General features: G+C 34.6%; 1 protein-coding gene and 1 long non-coding RNA gene across 2 annotated transcripts; both read right to left on the bottom strand.

Annotated features, from left to right (window-relative positions):
• Positions 1-395: 395 nt before the first annotated feature.
• On the bottom strand, positions 396-2956 carry LOC136968931 (uncharacterized). The gene is made up of 2 exons (XR_010879728.1): positions 2290-2956; positions 396-2155 (listed from the first exon to the last, which is right to left on the bottom strand). It is a non-coding gene; the product is annotated as an uncharacterized lncRNA (long non-coding RNA).
• A 2912-nt stretch (positions 2957-5868) lies between these two features.
• LOC136968930 (aspartate beta-hydroxylase domain-containing protein 2-like) lies at positions 5869-9788 on the bottom strand. The gene is made up of 2 exons (XM_067262998.1): positions 8936-9788; positions 5869-6139 (listed from the first exon to the last, which is right to left on the bottom strand). The coding sequence occupies exons 1-2, from the start codon at positions 9624-9626 to the stop codon at positions 5880-5882; spliced, it is 951 nt and encodes a 316-aa protein (XP_067119099.1). The 5' UTR covers positions 9627-9788; the 3' UTR covers positions 5869-5879.
• Positions 9789-9986: the final 198 nt, after the last annotated feature.

Genomic DNA, 9986 nt, shown 5'->3' with positions numbered 1-9986 from the left:
ATAATTCTGTTGACGAAACTGCATCAAACAGCTAGTTAGCTCAGGGATGCCTCTTTGGAGAGATGGAAGGATTCATAATTGCCATACAGGATCAGGTCATAAATGCAGAAAATGTCACATCATGCCAGAAACTATACAACACATCACTTCTGGTTGCAAGCTCCTGGCACAGACAGATTATTTACATAGACATAATCAAGTAGCAAATATTGTATACCAAGAGCTTGCTAACAAACACAAATTATTAGACATCCACAAACCATACTACAAATACATTCCACAGACAGTATTGGAAAACAACACACACAAAATGTACTACAACAGAGCAATAATCGCAGATAAAACAATTTACCACAACAAACCAGACATCACTCTCATTGACAAACACAACAAAATCAGATACATTATAGACATATTTATTCCAAACTCACAATTACAAAACACACGCATGAATATATGAATATTGAATACATGTGATGTTAGGAAATTCCTAAATACAGACATACACACACACTGATACAGTTTTTTAATTTTTGTTTTGTTTTGGCTAATATGCCCTGACTCTGGTCTAGCATAGTACACTGCCACCAGTATCAACCAAGTATAACTCACAAAACCCAACACAATAATAATAATAAATCTTCAAGTTATGCATTTTTTAACAGTTTTATATGTGATTTTAATGTCGCAGTCAATAAAGCAAGAATTTCCATCAATTTAAGCATAGTTTATTAAATCCACTTAATGTTATCCGTCCATGATTGTCATCAATGCAAGTCTCAAATTGATTACAATAAGCAGATTCTAGTGTATATTGAAATAAAAGTTTCTTATGTCTCAATCATCTTTTCTTCACCAGTGGCAATGAATATGTTAAATGGATGTTTGGTAAATCATTTTTCATTTGATATTGTTTATTTAAATATCTATAATGTAAAAATTTCTGTGAGTATTCTAAAACTGTTACTCAATACTGTACTGTAATATGGATGTTCCCCTCAAACGTCCCTAGTTTCAAACTGTTCGTAACATCCATTTTTTCAGATATGGGAATGTGTTGGAAAACATTGATCAATATTCCAAGTTTTGTGTGCATAAGCTTGAAAGGACTGCTACTGCCATGCAGTCTAGACCACTGGAGCCTCATTTCTTGATCCACCCAATTGCCTTATATCAACTCTCTGAACATTCTTCGCGGGCACGTCGAGGATCATGCGATGTGCCCGCAAAGAACAAAAGTACAGAAGTGTTAGAAGCAAAAGCCTCAAGTGTAAAAATTGCAGATGCCATTAATAGCTTAACTCCTAATGTGCCAGCTCAGACATGGCCTAAAATCAAGTACAGAGCAAACAACATAAATGCAATATTGAGACCATACATGGAAATGAATTAATTTAATGTAGTAACTAACTTTTAGATGTACTTTCTATTACTGTTGTTTATGGTACTAAACTCGTGTTTCTTTTCCCAAAATTATCCACAAAACTAGGGGCATTCAAAGGGAACACTATATATAATAATTAAATATTAGAATATGTCATGTAATATATTTAACAATTTATTTTTCTTAAACACAAAATTGTCAAATATAAAATTTTCTGGTTTCTTATAAAAAATTTGTAAGTCGAATGTTACACTCTTCCATCTGTTTAAAAAACAATAGTTTATTCTATGTTGCAACAATTTCTAAAAATTTCACAAAAAAACATTTCTTGCCTGTTCAAATGTAAGTCAAAAGTCCAATTTCCCTTTCCAAGGTGGATGATACACGGTTCTCACTGCGGTGCCTTTTCTCCAGCATGCATCTTGAGGTAGTGAGTGGTTAAATTCGATTTCTGGTTGAACTTCCGGGAACAAACCAAGCAGGAGAACGGCATCTCTCCACTGTGTATCCTAAGATGGTTTATCAGATGCCCCCGCTGCCTGAAACTGCGTTGGCACTCTTCGCAGGTGTACGGTCTCTCACCCGAGTGAATCTTCGAATGATAGAGCAGACTGCTCCTACAACTGAATTTTAGTTGGCATATGTTGCAGACAAAGTGCTTTTCTCCATTGTGAGTGCTCATGTGAGAATTTAGATCACATTCAAAAATAAACTGCTTGTTGCATACTTCGCACCGAAACATGCCATCCTCGTTTCTCAGCTGAACAAAAACTAGAAAAAGAAAAATTAGATCATATATATATATATATTTTTAAATGCAATCACTTTTGTCAAATTTACTGCAATAAATATAAAATATAAATTGAAATTTGTTTAAAAGCTAAAACTTAATTAATTTTAATCACAATTAAAGATATTTTTCTGTTCTCATTTAGTTTTGCACGGATATCAATGATAAACAATTCAGTTTTTGGTTCCAAAATAAAATTCTTTCTTCGTTCAATGAAAAATATTACTACAATTTTTCTTTTCTTCACTCTCTTTGTTGGTTCCTTCTTTATGTATTTCCTTCTTTCTCATTTGTAGCAAAAGTAAATTCTATCATGATTCAAACATCTGAAAAAACAGTAGTTAAACACTTGAAGTAATATATCACATCATTGCAGCAATCTATACAAATAACTGAAAAATTAGCATAGAATATTTTCTAAATATGATTAATTAGTTCAATTTTATCGTAAGTTTACACTGATCTAACCCTGTAAATGGATAAGGCCCAAATCCAAGATAGTTATCGATCTAAATAAAACACGTAAAAACAGTCATTATCTTTTTAGGATGTGGTTGGCACAAACAGATAGGTCTGGAAACATATCAAATGTATTGTAAACACATACATTCTCGTGTACCAACTACATCAAAAACTAGATAACAAACCATTTGACAATTACATTCCAATACTGTACTTATCTATGCATCAGTTACAGTACAAATACTCGCGGAAAGAGATTTAATCTTGACAAGAATTGTATAACGTGGAGAATTTAAAAAAGAAACATTCATATGGCATTTGCTTACCTTTTTACTCTTCCAGTGTAATAAAATTTCGTCGGCACGACAGATCCTCTCGAAACATATCCTCCGAACAATTCCATCAACAGATTTTAAAATATAACCGATAACGTTTTTCTTTTGACCCAAAGGAGACAAAAGTTACATACTTTGTTCACATCTTTTTTCGAACATGTGAACTGCATAGTCACATTTGAGCTAAATTATACAAACACTTGTCGTACAGAAAATTAAACAATCAGTCTGTATCGTATCTTATAATCTTATAATGTACAAATCTCTTGAGAAGAATCAATGATCTTTGTCATCTTTCCAACATATAATCCAGTTAAGAAAAGCTTAGCTTCAGCAGTCTCACAGCAATCACACAAAAAAATTTAGCAAACAAATATATTCATTTTTATAAGAATTTCTAAAATAAAAAAAAAAGAAAGTTTTCTACCCGACTCAAACTTTTGCCTCCAAAGATAAAAAAAAACACTCCAAAACACTAAAGGTTATAAATTAACAAAAACAAATAATCTAACTGACAAAGTAAATTATGGTTCTGGGTAAGTACGAAGAATTTTACATCACTTAATAATTATTATTTTACTCCGTAAACTACCAGTTTTTTAAGGCTTTTCAATCTGTGTTTGGACAGCAAAATGTCGATCAACAACCAATTGCATGTAAAATCAGATAGACAGCTTGATCGACAAAGAAATTTAATGTTTCCAAAGTAGGTTTCTGCGTTCTGTGCCAAACAAGTACACATTTCACTATTGGTAACCTTTAACAAACTCATTTTGAAGCACACTATGACTAAATGCCATTCTACCCAGGTGTTCAGAATGCTACAAAATCATCCCGACCGGTCAAACAAAAAATAAGTGATCACACGTGTCAAGCAATACAAAATACAGCAGTCATCTTGCAATGTCAAAAATTAACAACTGCTACTACAATATTCTAGAAGTTTCAAAAATTTTATCACCAATTCCATCTACAAAATTATGACAAATGCACGACACACTATCAAAATCCAGATTAAAATGCCCGTAATATAAGTCCGGTCAAGAGTTCTTACCAAATACCAATAGAAAGCGGCCACATCACGCTAAAAATATCAGTTGTTGTCCGATCACATAATACCAATAAGGTTATCACACATCAAAACACAGAGTTGGAAAGCTATATTGTTTAATAGGCTTGTCTAACCTAGCATAGAAATATTAAAGTTTCACTAAAAAGATTACATCACTCACCAACATAAGATCTATGAAATGATTTTAGTATGATGATCAAACTTATTCCTACACTTCTTACCATTAGAAATGTCAATACTGTTCATTATCATCTTTATAAATCAGATGCAGTCAGACACAAATTACTACACTCCGAAAGGATAATAATCAAGAATGGGCCGAGTCGTTCAACACGAGAACTAATAATTCCAAAGGAGGAAAGGATTAGCTGTAAGTGGATTTCTATTTATCACAATGTAACAAAATGGATACTCAAGTTGGAAACTCAAAACAAATGCATTGTGGATCCTAAAAGATTTTATCATCATCAATATTCATCTCAAGTCTAACAGATGCATCATACTATATATATATATATATATATATATATTTTTTTTCAATTGAAAATTATCTATAAGTTACATTTGTTTAAGCAAATTAAGATGATCTGCCAATTTTTTTATAAATAACAATTAAATCTAGCAAGGAAAGAGGCAACCTAAATAGTGCTACTTTGCACAGTTTAACCATAAACCAGAATGGGTTTCATATAGTAAAATGTCATCAAAAGATTTAAAACTATGTTATGAAAAAATAAACAAATTTAATGTAATAAGCCACTAAAATTGAATACGTATATTCATGCTTCCTATGTCGTTTAAAAACTAAAAAAATGTAATAATAAGAAATCATACAATGTGTGACAGAAAAATTTATCTCTAAACAATGATCCTCCAAATAAAATTACATTACAACTAAATTAAACACCAGAACACTTGCTGAGCTTACTGTAATTTAATATTCAAATGCTTTCATCCTATTCTTATAGGCCATCCTCCGGAAATTATAGTTCCACAAATTAAAATTACATTAAATAAATCTCATCACAAGTGTTACTTATTACTTATACTCAACAGCAAGTCACAAAAACCAATACTTCTAGAACAAACTAATGCAAAGAATGATTCCAATAAACTTTGAAAGTATATTTAATTGATCATTTCTTTCAAAATTTCTCAATTAATTTCAACTGCACTTTAATTATATAACTCCAATCACTTATATTATTTATTTTATCATTGGATGAACTGTAACGACATGCAAAATTCTGCTAATTTCAAATTAAAAAATACTGTACAAAATTGTGCAATATTTCAGAAATATCAACAAAAGTATTATTTAATTTATGTTTATTATTCATTTGTTATCATAATAAAACTTGTTTCGTTAGATATTTTCACTCGTGCAAAATGTGGCTCGATCGAAATAATATCTAAGTACAGATGCCAATTTTGTTGGTTTTTGTTTTAGTAATGTTTTTAGAATACGAAACTCATATTAATGGTTGGTCTACAATTAATATTGATCCGAAATTTCTTTAAATTTCAGATAACTTTTTCAAGAGTACCTTTGTTTTTATTACGTCTGTCGTACGCAAAATCAATGCGACGCTCATCCGTTGGGAAAATACCTTCGCCGATATTTAAAATAATCCCGAACGCATCGTCTAAATAAATTCTCCCCGTTTGTATGTATCTAATTAAATGATAAATATAACTAATTAACAAAAATTTCACGAGTTACCAATATTTCGGACGTAATTTTGTCACATATTAAGAAAGGCACACGAGATTAGAACATCAATAAATATTAGTGTTAAAAGTTATCAAAGGCAGAAAATACTAATTACAAAATACTTAATCTGTATTAGTAAAAGATGTACATTCGAATATCAGATCGGACGAATAAATGGAACGAACGCACCCGATCTCTTCTTCGTTCAGCTCGGAATGCCACAGGTCAACCATCAGCACTGCCCTGGATTTGCTCTCTGGCGTTCCCTCGTGGTGCGCACTGTGCAGAAAAGAATCATCAAAGAGCAGACATTTTCCGTTCTCCCAAAATCTCTTTTCGTTTCCCACCACGAGATAACAAGTAGTGGGATCGACCTGTAATCCTATAGGAAACAAAAAAATTATATTCTCTAAAGTTGAATTTCTAAGAAAAGATTAAATTTGATTGATATAATTCATTGTATTGATAGAAACACACGTAAATTCCCATAAACAACACTTTTCTGCAAAAAAAAAATTATTTTCACTCCAGTCAAAATTTCCACAGATTTTCAGTTTCAATGGTGCCAATTCTGAATCTGACAAGAGAAATGGTCTAACACCCACCACTTTTGAGAGAAACGAGGTTTTTGAAGAAATATAGTTTCTGTCCTAAGTATATTTATTAGCTACACACATTGCTAATTGGCTAATCAGATATAAATAAATTTCTGTCAATTACTCCTTTCATAATTCTATACATTTCAAAACCAAAACACTTAATGACATGTTTTCTTTCCTTTATATTCTTCCTCTGAAGTCTCTCGCTGCACATTGCAGCAGTAATCCACTAATATATTCTCGTTCCACCTTCTGCCATACTACTTTTCCATTTGAGAAAGAATCCGACGAAACTTTTCTTTGTGTTTGTCAGAAATGGCTCTTGTAGATAATAAACATCTCTAAGTCCGACAAGTATATAATGAATTACCAACAATTGCCTTATTATTTATTTATTTATTAAAAATTATTATTATTAATTTAATTAAGAGATGGTGTCTAATGCCTCACTCTAGTACCAAATTACTTTATATTAATCATTTAATTAGCCAAATTATAGCCCGATCTTCAAGGCAATCATTGGTAATTAGATCGTTTGATCATTAGAAATGGCTCTTAGGTTAGCAGTGGAAAAATCTAAATGAGAATGCAGGAAATGCATCTGAAGTAACATATTACAACTGTTTCATACGATGTTACCAACTTCACAATTTCCACATAGTTGTTAGCTCGTACATTCTCCAAAAAATTCTTGCTCGTGTTTCCTTTCCAATTCGCTCTTTCCATAATAGGACACCTTAACTTCTCAAAAAGTGTCCACTGCTCGAGACGTGATGCAAGTAATCGAGTCTTTCTTTTCGAAAGATCCAGATTGTTCGACAGAAACAGAGTGACGAGCTGTAGTTCTTCTGTGGGACTCCACGATAGGTGCTCATCACAACTAATTGTCGTCTTGGCGAGGTGTCTTCGGGATCGATTCCCCTTCTGAATCTTACTTGAAATCCAGAGGTGGGCTGGCGTTGGCATCGATTCGTCGTGGGGGACCGGTCGATACGCAGATGACCAGCTCGGATATCATATCTTGCATTTTGTTTTGCCGTATAGCCTTCGACGACGGTCACAAAAAAATAACAATCGTCGACGTGATTCCAAGGTTTCCATCAGACTACGAGAATGGCAAGACATCAATTTGCACGTCCCCGTCAACCATCCAGTTGATGTCCACGTGCAGGAATCACAGCATATTTTAGGAGCCAGGTTTGGTTTTAATCTCCCCCATCTTACAGCCAAAATAACAACAGTATGTTATCTTCACTAAAAGCATTTTTGTTATGCTTTCAGTCAGTTCTCCACAAATGTAGCAGAAGCAGTCTGGTTGGTCTTTGAACTTGCATGAGTTGTCAGAATCCAAGACTAAGTTCCTTGGATCCCTGCCAGATATTATATAGTTGACAGGCCACACTTCACACCTGGCGAGTGGGTGAAGTGTCACCTGACACATGATGGCACAGTAATATACATAAAAATGTTGCATTTTCTTTCAAGGAGAATTTTGATGCAGAATAGTGTAATCAATAAATATATACATTTAAACAAGCAAAATAGCTTTCAATTAATAATAACCTTTTTCTGATAATTTAAAAAAAATTATAGACTGAAAACACAAGAAAATAAAATATTCGTGTACTTTAAAATTGTAATAACTCGAGTTCTTTACGAGTTAAAATCAACTCACAGGATACGCTCGAAAGATTACAAATACACCTAGTGCCCAGCATCTACCTACGCACCGAGTCGTGAACTAAAGATTAATTAAAAGACACGGTTTCAGAATAAGTCAATACTTAATTTACCCCACTCGTCCAATGTTAATAAATTAGGTTCTATCTCTTAATACGATTTACTTATCAAAACCCCATTCTTTAAATAATCTTCGTACGAAAAACACAATTATTATTAGTACTGCCGTAACCGGAAGCAAATTGGAGAACACGTTTGTCAAATTGCTAAACTGCTCTATAATTTGTACGGAAATCTTAAAATATCATTACTTATCCGACAAACTTAATTATCTTTTCCATTCATTTTATAAATTAGTTTTATCTCATACGCAATACGGACGTACGGATGCGAGCAAACATTCTATAAGAAACAGCCAACAAGCGTGAAAATACAAAGACGACGCAACGAATATTTAACTTTTGTCAAAGGCGTCTCTCTCCGGCAGGCACGTAGCGATTTTCTCGGCTGCAGAACGGCAAAAACATCGTAACCCGCAATTCGATCTCTCGCTCCCTCTCCCGGGGATGCCAAAAGCTTATACGAGCCCGGAGTAAAGCGGGCCTCTTTTGCTAGTTTTTTTTAAAACAAATTACATACAATATTTTTTAATTAATTAATTAAAGGCAGTCGTAAATATTTTATTTTTTGTCAGTAAAAATAACATTAGTTTATAGGGTTTGAACTCATTATAGGCCCACGAGCTTTCTCCAAACCAGAAAAAACTTTCCCATTCCCCCCGACAGCCCCGTATCCACCCACCAATTCCAGGCGGTTACAATTTTAAAGCACGCGAGCGCCTCGGACGCATTTCCGACGCGATCGTTCGACTCGGAGATCGCTTCCGCGGCCGAACTCACCCAGGTGACACCGTATCCGACAGTTGGTGGCTCCGAAGTGGGGGGCCACGGCCGTCCCCGGATCCAACACCGAGAAACTGGCGTAGCCGAAGACCGTCCCGACCATCAGACCGGACAGCCGCCGCAGCACGTCGACCGTCCGAGGACAGACGGTGGCGTTGACGGTGAAGATCCCCTGACTCATCAAGTGGTAGATCCGCCAACATCCAGGATTCGCCTGGTTGACGATCCAACCGGGTTTTCCCTCCAGGCTACGAAACTCGTCCAGGATTATGGACAAGTTATTTTCTAGTATCTCGACGTCTTTTTCGTGAACGTGAGTCGCATCATACCATCTTATGGGTTCTATACGTTTCAACCAGAGTAAAGTAGGCCGTTGGAGGGATTCGCCAGTCTCCGGAATCTCTCCTTTAGCCATAATTGCCTCTTTTAGGTCCGACAGCATTTCCGGATTTCGACATTCTTCCAGATAATTCTGGAATTTTCTTACAGTTCTCTCTCGAAAGCTGTCTCCCGAATTACATCGTAAACAAGACGGCGCCTGACAGACGCCATCGTTCCATTTCTTGGCGTGAAATTTTCGATTATAAAAATAAATTAACGTTGCGACCACGGCCGTGCCTATCAACAGAGCCACCGGAGTATCCACAGACTCGTAAATAAACCCGCAACACTTCTCGAAAATCTCCATATCGCACGCACTCTAAACTGTTTTAGTCCGAACGATCCCTTCTGTACGACGCCATCTTAAAATTAACGAAACTGTTGCCAGATCGATTGGCTTCGATCTGGCAACGCACTAAGCTGCCGCCTCGTACGATAAATCGCTTGAAAATTTATACTTAATCAAAACGACTTTAATAATAATAATTTATCACCTTTACAATTGTTTAAATTTTTACTCAACTTAATTTTTATAGTTTCCTTATAATATTTCGTGAAAATATTGCTTTCCGACGGCGCACGACAATGGCAACGAGAATGCTTTTCTATTTCTTTGATCTTTTTATATCGGATTTAAATGATTTTTGTCCAAATGTAGCGATTGATA

Source organism: Centruroides vittatus, unplaced genomic scaffold (genome assembly GCF_030686945.1).
Source record: "Centruroides vittatus isolate TY-2023 unplaced genomic scaffold, ASM3068694v2 contig_166, whole genome shotgun sequence".
NCBI classification, from domain to species: Eukaryota; Metazoa; Arthropoda; class Arachnida; order Scorpiones; family Buthidae; genus Centruroides; species Centruroides vittatus.
Note: the sequence above shows the minus strand (reverse complement) of the source record. Positions and strands in the feature narration are given on the sequence as shown.

Excerpts from the sequence above, each read along its gene's own strand:
- LOC136968930 (XM_067262998.1), bottom strand. The coding sequence starts at position 9,626 with ATGGAGATTTTCGAGAAGTGTTGCGGGTTTATTTACGAGTCTGTGGAT. Across the intron at positions 6,140-8,935 it reads TCGGATACGGTGTCACCTGG|GATTACAGGTCGATCCCACT; the intron begins GTGAGTTCGGCC and ends TGTTTCCTATAG.